The 13,152-nt window shown below is 39.3% G+C and overlaps 1 protein-coding gene across 5 annotated transcripts in view; it reads left to right on the top strand.

Moving 5' to 3' along the window:
* The first annotated feature begins 12,795 nt into the window (after positions 1–12,795).
* The window catches only part of TRPC7 (transient receptor potential cation channel subfamily C member 7), a 139,146-nt gene continuing 138,789 nt past the window's right edge, over positions 12,796–13,152 (top strand). For all 5 annotated transcript variants that reach the window (XM_078365748.1, XM_002744184.6, XM_078365747.1 and 2 more), the window contains exon 1: positions 12,796–13,090. In XM_078365748.1, coding sequence (XP_078221874.1) covers positions 13,089–13,090 — 2 coding nt within the window. In that variant the 5' untranslated portion in view covers positions 12,796–13,088. The remainder of the gene's footprint in view (positions 13,091–13,152) is intronic.

Genomic DNA, 13,152 nt, shown 5'->3' with positions numbered 1-13,152 from the left:
TGATTATTTCAACAGACCACAAAGAAAAAAAAGGGTATAGAGATGAAGCTAGGAAGTTTAAAAATCTAGAATTGTTTGTGCAGAAACCATAGCATCCAAAAAACTAAGACTGAGATCAAACTAAAAACAATTGAATGAAAAAAAAATCAAATTTATTTCAAAACAAAGAAAATCAAATAAATAAATAATAATGATCCATATACAGTGAAGACAGGAGGGCAGGAGTTTAGATACTTAGAAAAGAAAAAAATTTTTCTCTTTTACCTGTGATGATTTCTTTTTTTCTTTCTCCTTTTTTATTTTTTTATGGAGTCTTGCTCTGTTGCCCAGGCTGGAGCACAGTGGCATGATCTCAGCTCACTGCAACCTCCAGGGTTCAAGCGAACCTGTAGCATATCTGCATAATATCTTAGAAAATCAAGGGCTCAATATCAAACACGTTGATAGTTTGCACTTCCGTGATTCAAGAACAAATTCTGCAGTTGAAGGATTCTCTAGGCCCTTCAGTTCCACTTATTTCTCCTCCTCTTGTTTCCTCTCTTCTTCTACGTCCTCTTCTACACTGGATGGGATCATGATTTTCGGGAAGGACAGTCAAAAGGGGAAACAAGTCGGCGCAAGCAAAAACATCCTGGCACACGGGAGAATGAAATAAACAATGATAGTATGTAGGACACCACTAGTCATTGTCATTCTGCGCCAGTAAAACCATCATAACCAAACACCCTTGGATAATTGGTTCCCATGACTAGTACATAGCCGCTGATCCAGAACTTAAGGAGTGTGAGTGACAAACAATAAACCTGCTTGGGATAATGTGATTGATTGTAATTCCACTTGAAATAAATGTAGCAAACAGCAATGAGCCATCTAGTTAACCATGGAGCACAACTGTAATTGTTAAGGTTTTAAATTTCATTATACAGTGTACTTTCCCAGAAAAAGAAAAATTCTGCTCCTTGGATGAGGCATCATTGAATCATTGTTCTTTACCTGGACACATGGTTTCCACTGATCACTTGGCTTGTTTTATTTTACTCTGGCTTCTAGAAAACATGGAGGCTGTCTGTAGACAGTAGATAGGACTAAGAAAAATACGTGTTAACTTAAACCAAGCAATTTTATGTCCCTATCCCTATTATTGATCTATTCTTTTTCATCCACTTCCAATTTGTTTTGTATTTTCTACATTCCTATAAGGCTATCTGCTGCAGGTTGAGTAATCTGGAAACAGATGCAGAGATGGAGTTTGTAGTACAAGTTGCTTATTTGTAATTATCATTGATGAAGAACAAAAGGGGGAAGTGGGATTGGGAAGAGGAAGAATGTAGGCCTAATCAAAACTTTGTCAACCTAACAGGGCACTCTGAAGTAACCGTTACCCACACACTCTTCACTCAGTCACCAGACACAGTCTGCCCCAGCAAGAATGAGACCTCAAGCAAGGCAAGTCTCTGAGCCGAGGCAGAATCTGAAGGAGCTGAATTATGGAGATGATCTGCAGTATGATTACCTCCACTGGGCCACAAATTCTTCCTTGAGGGGGAAGCTGGAAGGCACATCAGAGTCTACCACAATCCCCTTCTTTTTGGCTTTGATTCACATTTCTGTATGGGATGGAAGATTAGATCCTCCAGATGTCTGCTATGCTTCTCATCCTAAAGGGAGACTTAGAAGAGAGATGTTGGTGAGATAAACAGTAGGGCCTAAAGCTGGAGTGGGTCTCAGAGTTCCACCTAATACTCATCATCTCCTTTCTTCCCTGGCATTTTAAGTTCCATTAACCCTCAGCCACCACTTCTACTGGCCTGGCTGCCTTCTTGTTAGTCTGACTCAGACCTTCAGCCCTAAGGTCTGAGTCACTGGCCACCATGCTCTTTGGCTGCAGTCACTGGGCCAATTTACAGTTACAGTTGGGAAAGGGAGTACTAAGTTAGGACCAAGTGGATGAATTGAGTCCTACACAAATTCCTCTCTGCCTCTATTGTGCAATAGCACTACCTCCTCTTAATGATTAGAGTCAATTACCCTGCCAAGATAGTGACTTCTTACTTTTGGTGCCTGTACACAAAGAGATCAGAGTGCCCAATGAGAACTAAAGCTTGTAATTCAATGGGACTTTTGCTATGTCCCCTTGGGAAAGTGTTATCCTCTTTGAAGACTAGGACTGTTAATCTAGCAGAACCCAGAATTACAGGGAAAGAAAACACAATGACTTTCAGTGAGTCATTGAGAGTGATGGTAAGTTGGACCACTACTGTTTTTGCCCCTTAATTCCTGTGTCCATGTAGTCTTCCTTCAGGGACACAGCACCATATAAAGATCATTTATTTGATGCAAATACTGAATTCTAGATGATGGTACTCTGTCTGTATAGAGTATTACTTCTGAACCTCTAATGCTCTATCAGGCTAGTAGTTTCAGAGCAGAGTATATAATATTACCAATGAATTCTCTGGTTATAGACGCACTCATGAACTTCCTTTGCTATAACGTACATCCCTTGGTCTGATGCAATATTATGCAGGATCCCATGCCAGTGAATAAAATACTCAATAAGCTTTTGGATAGTTGTGCTGGCTGAGATCATTTGGGCAGGAAAGGCAAACTCATATTCGGAATGTATGTCCATTCCTGTGAGACATGTGAAATTAACCACTAACCCATCCAGGATGAAATGAGCCCGACATCATAAACGTGCCATCTAGAGGCCAGTTGTTCTTCTTGAGTGAGTAATGATGTCATATTAACCTCTGTCTCTGTTGCTGACATATTGAATATTCAGCAGTGACCATAGCTAGATAAGCCTTGGTGAGTGAGAGTTCATGCAAATCCTTCATCTTTGGTGCCATCATTTATGTATCCATTTCACCAGCACTGGTGTGGCCGATGACAGGCTGGCTGATGCTGGCTGGGTAGGTCACTTTGTGTACTTGGTTGTTTTGCCTCACTTCCATGATATATGCTATCTGGTGGGCACTCATATGTGATATGAAGATCTTCACAATTCGTATCCATTCACATATGACATATATCTATTCACATTCCTCTACTCCACTTTCTTGTCACCAGTGTTCTATCCTTTCTCCCTCCAGATTCACAACCAGGTAGGCAGGCCACTCATCACTGTCCATGAGTTTGTATGGATTTAACCTCAAGTTATCTCTCTTTCTATGAAAGGAAATAATCAGGTCCATCTTTCTGGACTGGGAGGATTTTCTTGTCTTTCAAAGCTATCTCTGGATCAGAGTAATTGAATGAGATTTAATGAGATTTGAATAGTTGCCATCTATTTTGACTTGTACCCAAATACTAAACCAACCTATCTATATGCCAAAGTCAGGGTTTTCCCCGTTCTTTACCTGGTATATTAAATTATCCACATAGCCATAGATATGAGCTGAGGAGGTACACCGGCGCCACAGTGGTGGGTGCCATGAGGACTGGAGCCCCCTGTTCATGCTCAAGCTTGCTTGAGATTTCTGGTCTACCCAGCCCTCAGCCCTGGGTACACCACTTTCATTTTACAACTAATTGTGCTTGGGTGCAGCTGAGCTAACTTAGTATATCCAGCATGACTCAGCTCATAATGGACAGCTCTAGACATATAGTCACTTGGTTTCTCAGGGTCAGGTGATCTAGCTCTACTTGGATTCAGTAGCTGCCAGAAGTTGTTTTCTAAAAGATGTAAGATTCTCTGCTGCAAATGAAGTCCATGCTCCAGAACCTCAAAGCACACATACGATTCTTTCACTAGTGCTTGACCCAAACCATAAATGACATCTTTTCTTACCAGTGACAATCTCCAATAGTATATGTCTGTCAGATTGTTTGGCCCAAGGAGCAGGGCTTCTTGAACCACAGCCTGGGCTTCCGGGAGAGATTTTCCTGCTCTGGGCTCCACTCAACACTGGCAACCTTGCATGCTTCCTAGAACATGTGCTGACTAGAATATGTAGGTGTGGAATTGCAATCTGCAGAGCCCAAAGAAGCCTATAAGTCACTGTGCTTTATTCTTTGTGGGGGGGGGGGGACATCGCAAGACCCAATAATTTGTCTTTCATTTTGGAGGGAATATGCCAGCATGCTCCTGATTCCTGTACTTTTGAAAGTTTTAGATTTCAAAAATTTGTAAATCTTCCCCACTGGAAGATTTTATCCCCTATATCCTAGGGTACATGTGTCTTATTAAGACCTCCAGTATACTGACCACCTGTTATTTTTCTGTCCCAATCAACATATCATCAATGAAATAAATCAATGTAACATTCTGCAGTGTGTTCAGGCAGTCCAGATCTCTTTGTCCTGTATTATGACACAGGGTAGGATAGTTAACATAAGCCCTTGAGCAAAATCATAAATATATATGACTGTCCACTCCACATGAATGTGAATATCTGATTGTCTTTTATGATTCAAGATATAAAGTTTCAAAACAATGACAACATACTTGATGCCTATTAATCTACCCAAACAAAGATATAACATGTATCCCATAGCTGTAATCACAACTACTACTTGCTTGAATATGCAGGTAGTCTACAGTTGCCATCATAATGCCATTGGCTTTGCAGGTACCAGATTGACCAATTAAATGGAGGTATCTTTGAATATCACCCTCTAACCTTTAAAATCTTTAAAATGCCGTTAATCTTCACCACATTCCTTCTCCAGGATGCCCTATTATTTTTACTTTACTATCTTTAATGGGGGTGGTAGGCAATTTCAAAGCCTTCCACTTGTGTCTCCCTGCTGTCATAGTTCTTACCCAACATGATAAGGATTCAATGTGGAGGTTACACCAACTGCCAAGTATGCCAAATTCACTTAACATTCTGGGACAAGGAAAATGACCATCAGTTGGATTCATAGACCCAGTGGATCTTCTGTAATCTCACATTTGCCAGAACCCCACTTATTGCCTATTCATTGTATCCCACCATTCTAACAAGAGGGCCATGATGAGGCTTTGGGTGTATAGATATTAATGTCAACTCAGACCTTGTGCCGAACAGGCCTGAAATGCCTAGACATTCCCTTTTCTCTTTTCCCCAGTAAAAAATTGCTCACGTAGATGGCCATAGTATCCTTTGGGGAATGATTGAGGAAATTATTACCATGTGAAGAACCTAGGGTTCTTTCTCCTAGGAATTGGCCTACCTCTTCAATTCACTCCAGGTTTGAAAACTAAATCAGATCCACAAACTGGGCAACGGATTATGACTTTTCTAATAGACTATATTTTTAGAGCAATTTTGGGGTCACAGCAAAATTTAACAGAAAATACAGAGACCTCCCACACATCCCCAACCCCCACACATATACAGTCTCCCCAATTATAAACATCACACACTAGAGTGGTACATTTGTTATAATCACTGAATCTACATTGACAAATTAATATCACCTAAAGTCCATAGTTTATATTAAGGTGTTGTACACTCTATAGGTTTTGATAAATGTGTATCTTTTTTTTGTTTTTGAGATGGAGTCTCATTCTGTTACCCAGGCTGGAGTGCAACAGTGCAACCTCAGCTCACTGCGACCTCCACTTCCCAGGTTCAAGTGATCCTCCTGCCTCAGCCTCCTGAGTAGTTGGGATTAGAAGTGGGTGCCACCACATCCAGCTAATTTTTGTATTTTAGCAGAGACAGAGTTTCCTCCATGTTGGTCAGGCTGGTCTCGAACTCCTGACCTCAGGTGATTCACCCTCCTTGGCTTCCCAAAGTTCTGTAATTACAGGTGTGAGTCACCGTGCCTGGGCTGTATCCACTCTTAATTATAGTATCATATAGAGCAGTTTTATAGCCCTAAAAATCCTCTGTGAGGTGCCTATTAATCTCTCCCTTCCCCCAATTCCTAGCAACCACTGATCTTTTTGCTGTCTTTATAGTTCTCTCCTTTCCAGAATGTCAACTGTTTGTTGGAATCATTCAGTATACAGCCTTTTCAGATTGGCCTTTTCATTTAGCAATACATACTTATGGTGTGGGATTATGACTTTTTATGAGAATGACATCCTCAGCCTGCCAGTCATCGTTTCTTGATTTTTCTACAGGCACAAACTGAATAGTACCCTAGTCAGTTACCTCTTTGTGCCCTTAGGGATGCTATGTTCTATTAACCATTTTCATAATTCTGTGAGTTATATTTCCTTAACTTTCCCTCCAATCTTGCTGGTCATTGCAATAATTACAACAGTCTGGTTTTGGATGTTCAAGTACCTCCACCTGGCCTCGATTATTTCAGGGTTCTCTCATGCCCATTGTTATCAGTGAGTCAAGTGCTGTAACACACTATCCCACTATCAACTTTGGCTTAAAGAGAGGAATCATGAATGAAAATTTCAGTGATCCTGGTGGACCTTTAGCCAGTGCATTTCTGACGCCTTTGGCAAAAAGATGTGTCCTCTGAGGCCCCATGAACATGGTTACCTCAGGGGCCTTCTAGCCAAACAGGATATATTGATTCTAGCATCCTCATATCTATAAGCGTTTTATTCCTTCCTTCATCTTTTGCCATGAAAGTTCTGTTACTTCAATTTTTGTGATATGAACTATTGCTTTTTTATGTTTCCAGAGACCATCCTAGGAGTAAGTATACACCATCCCCCTGGAACCTTGCCAAGATGTTAAATCCTGCAATTGAAGAGAACATTACCAAGTCAATAAACCCTCCACCATCTAATTTTTATTATAGGGCCCCTTGGTCAAGCATCCTCAGATTACCACTTCAAATATACTCCCCTGACTTTTTCTAATACATGTTGGCTAGTTCCTGTAGCTTTTTTGAGAAATTGTCCATTTCCTGACTTAATGAGGCTTAGAGCATCCTCTGCTATATTATGGGTCTATGGATATTAATGTTGACTCAGGCCCTGTGTATAAATTAACCTTAGTTATAGGCCTTGTGGACAGGAAGGAATGTGGTATGGGCCCTGGACAGGCATGTGTACCTCATGGGGGTGAGACGTATATAATGTCTTCCAGCACAAGATGACAGCTGCTAACTCTTAATATGGATGGATGGACCATGTCTTCAGGCTCAGAGACTTCAGAGGTACAGTTGACCCTTGAACAACACGTATTTTCACTATGTGGGTCCACTTACATGTGTTATAGATTTTCTTTGACAAAATACAACTCAAAAATACAGTATTGAGAGGATATGAAGCCCACATATATGAAGAGCTGACTTTTTCTCTATGCAGGTTCGATGGAGCCTACTGCAGGATTTGAGTAGGGACAGATTTTATATATTTGGGGGTGTTAGCACCAATTAGTCTAGTGATTGATTGTCAACTGGGAGAATCTTCTGAGACATCATGTAGATATCTTTATCCCTTCAGAGCTCTAGACTTTCTTAAACAAGTTGCTAATGTGACATGACAGACCTTCCTTAGTTGAGCATTTAGTTATCTGTGAAACTCAGTCACTTTGAATATGATTTCCCAGGCTTATGCTTTGACTTTCTATATTCTCCCACCAGAGTTTACAAGAGCTTCTTCACAACCACCATGTCCTCCAGCTTTTACATCTGGAATTCTATTGCCTGTTACCTATCCTCAACAACTCAGCTTTCTATCAAATATCAGTGGCATTTAACAATAGCTATCCCAAGCCATTGTTCTTGTCATTACTATTTCTCTGGTAAGTTTCAAATGTATATTTCCCACTTACCAATGTAATCTCTTCCACAAGTATCACATCCCAATTCACTACAGGTGAAAGCTTAACTGTACCATCACCTTGTTTTATGGGCCATCTGTGTTCCATCTATGCCCAGTGATAGGATCAGTGCCAACTACATGGTGGCAATCAAGCTCAAACATCCCATCTTAACACTATGCTGAGCTCTAGTTTCTCCATCCATTCCTGATACCAATTAATATAGGTTAGGTTTTCCAGAAGTAGGCACTGATATAATAGAGTTTAAGGTGAAAAACATTTATTAGAGAGAAACATTTTTTAAAGGAAAAGGGAGGAAACAATATTGGACAGAGGAAGAAATCAAACTATGATAATGTGGGCAATATAGCAGCAAGCCTTGGAAAGAGTGTTGCTCATAAGCATGTTCCTGAAATGGGGTCTGTATTCTTTCACCTTGCTCAGTCACAAAATATAGTCTATCCTAGAAAGGATGTGGCCCCAGGTAAGGTGGCTCTTTGTACCTGTGGCAGACCCTGAAGGATGTGGCAGCTGGAGGCTATCTGCTGACTGCTATTCCTGCACACGTCCTTCATTGAAGCAGGATTTCCATTCTGGCAACACCATCTCAAATCTTTTTTTAAGGCAGAACATACATGTCTTTGTTTTCTGCTGCTGTAACAGAATACCACAGACTGGGTCATCTATAAAGAAAAGAGATTTATTTGGCTAATAATTCTGAAGATTGGGAAGTCCAAGATTAAGGGCCACATCTGATGAGGTATTTTTTACTGTGTCATAACATGGCAGAAGGCACCACATGCAAAGGATCATCCCTTTGTGAAAAGCAAAAGGGTAAGCTCAAGAGACAGGGAAGAAGGAGGCTGAACTCCCACAATAACCCCCTCCCAGCATAAAGGCGTTAATCCATTTATGAAGGTGAAGCTCTAATAAGCTAATCGCCTCTTAAAGGTCCCACCTCTTAATACCATTACAATGATAATTGAATTTCAACATGAGTTTTGGAGGAGACATTCAAGCCACAGCAATCAATAAATATTTCGTATGGGTTTCAGTTTGCTTTTGAAAGAAACCTTTAATAGGTTACAAGCCAATTATAGCTTACATAAATCCTGTAAAAGCATAACCTTTTAAATCTACAAAGTTACAGCCCAAACTGAAAGATGAATAATTTTCCATAAACCACATAAATATAAATAGAATTAAATTAGCATCATTCTCATTATCACTTTGAGACATAGTGCCATTTCCAGTCACTCCCCACCTGTTTGTAAATAAAAACGCAATTTTTCATTAATTGAGAACAGTCTAGAGTACAAGATTTTCTCCCAGATTTTGTGCTCACTCTAAAGAAGCTTTGCAGTGATGCTGTCATCAATCAAAATGAGAGAGATCTACCTTTCAAGTGGGTTCAGCATAATGGCTTCTAGCAATTTCAGCCAGAATTTTTCTATGGGAACTGATTTACATTAATTTCTTAACTCTAATGCCTAAGAAGTCTGCTCAATATATTTCTGTCTAGGAGAAAGAGCCAAACCTGACTAGAAACCGCACAAAGTTGCATAGACGAAAGGAACATTCTGCGAGAGGAAAAAAGAGGGAATGTGTGTTCCTAAAGATTCATTTATTTGAAATAGATCTTCATATTCATGGCTTCAATTTCTAAAACAACCTAGTCATTCAATGGACAATAACAGTGTTTCCGCAAAGTGTGATATATGAATCATCTCCATCGGAATCACTTGCGGTTCTTAAGGAAATAAAGTGCTTATTTTTCTAGGGAACCAGAAATTTCTATGTTTATTGCTTTAACAGGCTAGTTAGGTGATAATGGAGCACACAAAGTCTGAGAACCATAGATCAATAGTATGTTCACTGATCAGTCACAGAGTGTGTCGTTAAGCAATAGTGAAAGCTGACATATGCTGAGCTCTATGTGCCAGCCTCTGCTCTCTTGTAAGCTCTTCGTGTGTGTTGTCTCATTCTATCTTCATTATAATTCCACAAGAGAGAAAGTGTTGTTACTTTCATCTCACAGGTGATAAAACTTAGGGACACACTGGGGAATAGGAAATTTGGGGTTAAAACATAAGAAGTTTGACTGAAATCTGTACACATTCTTAATCACTAAATTCTACTGTGAGCCTATGTCTGGTTGAGACTGGGAGAAGCAAAACTCAAGTCCTTATGCAGGAAATTTAGACATCCTCTAGTCCGAAAGCTGAGCATCTTCTGAACTTTCACTGTTGATGGTGAAGTTCTAATTACTTCTGTGTTTTATATATAGAAAATGATAATTTGAGATGGATGCAACATTCTTCAGATTACAAGTATTTGCCTTATTGAACTAAATATGTGTATGATATGCTCTAGAAATGATAAAGTACTCTAATTTTAAGAATCCTGAGGATTGGTGCCTTTGCAAAATATCATCTTATTGCTTTTGAAGAGCTCCCTAGCCTGACTCTGACTTATAATCAACTAATTAACATATTTATAAAATAATTAGCTCATTTCTTTTCTCTCTCATCTATATATTTAAGAAATAATTAGTGCATTTCTTTTCTCTCTCATCTATATATATTTTTTCTATATATTTTTTCTTCTATGAATAAAATATATATATTATATAGATCATAGTATATATGTTATGTATATATTTATATATTAAAGAAATAATAGTTACTAGCATATATTTATATATATTTAAAAGAAATGCACAAATTACTTCTATAAGTAATATAGAGAGAGAGATGAGAGAGAAAAGAACTAATTATGTCTTTGAGTATGATACATATATGGTATATATAAGATGTGTGTGTATATGTATGTGTGTGTGTGTGAGTATATATATACATATATATATGTATATATATATGACTGTCATACCATCATTGGCACAACTTTCTAAAATATGGTTTTTTTAAATGAGCTTATCAGTAGTGAAAACAAGGACATTATTCATGTCAGAGTTTTATGAAAATACGCTCAGCTGTTTATTAAAAACAGAATATAATGAGACTTCAATTCCATCATCAGCTAAAAGCCACAAACCAGTATTCTTTTAAAAGTATTGTATAATTAAGAGTTATCTCATTCTACACTACTTCACTAATCATGATGATGAGGATCCCAATCAGAAGGATATTATCACATGTCAGAGCTAATCTTCTAACTTTGTGGTTGTGTAAGACACTTTTATTGGCTTCTTAATTCATAAAATGCTAATGAATTAAGAAGGCAATAAAAGTGTCTTACACAACCACAGTTAAATCTACTTTGATTCTAATAAAAAATAAAATTTCTGTATCCTTTAAGCCTGTAAATTTTTTTAAAGAGTCTTGATTTTAGAAAATTTATTTTTATAATAGTGTTTTATCCAACAAAACATAATCATTAAAGTCGTAAAGCTTCTGTGGAGACTTATAAGAATAGAATTCATTTGTTGTCAGTCTTTTTGGAGGGTTTTGTTGTTGTTTGTTTGCTTGCTTTTCAAGACAAGGTCTCACTCTGTCACCGAGGCTGGAGTGCAGTGACATGCGGCTCACTGCAATCTCAGCCTCTGGGTTCAAGTGATCCTCATGCCTCAGCCTCCCAAGTAGCTGGGACTGCTGGTTCATGCCACCATGCCCAGAACTAGAGAACTACCTTAACTTATCTTGAGCAAGCAGAGAAGGAAGAACATTCAAACTGGGTCAGCCATGGTGGCTCATGCCTGTAATCCCACCCCTTTGTGAGACTGAGGCAGGAGATAGCTGGAACTCAGGAGTTAGAGACAAGTCTAGGCAGCATAGTGAGACTCTGTCTTTACAAAAATTTAAAAATTAGCCAGGTCTGGTGGTATTTGCCTATATTCCCAGCTACTCTGGAGGCTCAGGCAAGAGGATCATTTGAGCCTGGCAGGTCAAACCTACAGTGAGCCATGATTGTACCACTGTGAGACCCTGTCTCAAATTTTCAAAAAATAAAAAGAACATTCAAACTTATCATGCACACCTAAAATGCCAACTCTCTAGGGCTACTTGAATGTGATTTTTCAATTATCACCACAACAATTGGTAGAAAGCATTATAAACCCTATTATTATTATTCACAATTTACTTATGAGGAGAGTGAGATTCAATGGGTTAAGTGTTATGTCTAAGGTTACACAGTTAATAAGTGAGTCAAAATCCCAAGGCCTTTTCCCATGTACCATGTCGTCTCCAAAGAAATTACTAGTAGCATATTAATAAACCCATGCAATCTCATTTGCATGTAAAACTAGAATGGTAGACAACTCTTTAGCCCTAAGTATCACACTTGCACACAGCAACATTTTTAGAGTGTCAGTCATTAAGCCATGAGTTGATTTCAGATAATAACCACTCTGATTTATTGATCAGCAACCCAGGCAGATTATAGAAGCAATTGTGGTTTTTCTAACATAGGCAATGTTTTAATTAAGAGAGTTTCTCTCCAGTGATGTCATTAAAGTACCTCAGTGTTTAAGAATCATAGACCATTTGGTAACATAGTGATTGGTGAGAGTGGGAACTATTGGGGAAATTGTATTTTGGATTGAAAATTTCCTTTCAAAAATGGGAAGTTGTAAATGAAAGCTAATCCTTTTAGTCCTGTTATTAATGTGAGACTTGCTCTACATCACTGACCTCTTCCTGATACTAGACAATGCTAAAAGATCATGAATCAAAGCAGCAAAGTTACAAGATACATCACTCACACGAAGCAAAGTGTGGTGTGGTGATGAGACTTATGAAAGTCACTCTTTAGGCCTCTCTGGTTTTCTTCTTACCCCGCTCCCTCTGTTTGTTGTGTAAGCACACAAACACAACAGGTAGGAAACCAACTCATTCCTCATTTGTTTAAACCAATGACTACTCTGCCTCAGAAGCCAGAACAAGCAGCCTTATATAACGAGGTGTGTGTATGTGTGTGTGTGTGTGTGTGTGGTGTGTGTGTGTGTGGTGTGTGTGTGTGTGCGCGTGTGTGCTATTCTAGGACAGAGGAAGGGGCAGGTAGAAATCCTGAGGAGCTATGGTAGGAAGACAGAGTTGCTACCTCCCTTTCAAGCTACGTCGGGGAGAGGGGGTGGGGACTATACCAACCCATCACCACGCTGCATGCCACTCTCACACATAGATCCTTCCCTGTCATGTTCTCTGGGAAATTTTCCCCAGATTAGAAAAAGGACGGTAACACGGTTCTGCCTCAGAAGGCGAGTTTTTACCATTGCAGCACGAAGAACAGCGGAGCGCGCTTTCACCTCGTTGCAACTCCACTCACTTGGCCAGCTCTGTACTTCAGCACCACGGAGAGCGATACATCCTTGGCTACCACCCATGGGGAGCCAGCTTCCCGCGACTCAGCACCGGATTCCGGTCATCTAGAGGAGGAACAAGCCTACGTATATTACCCTCAATGTAAGCAGCTATGATGGTTCTTTCATATTTTTTTCCCGGTAGAGGTTGTGTTCTCTCTGAAA

Source organism: Callithrix jacchus, chromosome 2, assembly GCF_049354715.1.
Source record: "Callithrix jacchus isolate 240 chromosome 2, calJac240_pri, whole genome shotgun sequence".
NCBI lineage: Eukaryota > Metazoa > Chordata > Mammalia > Primates > Cebidae > Callithrix > Callithrix jacchus.
Note: the sequence above shows the minus strand (reverse complement) of the source record. Positions and strands in the feature narration are given on the sequence as shown.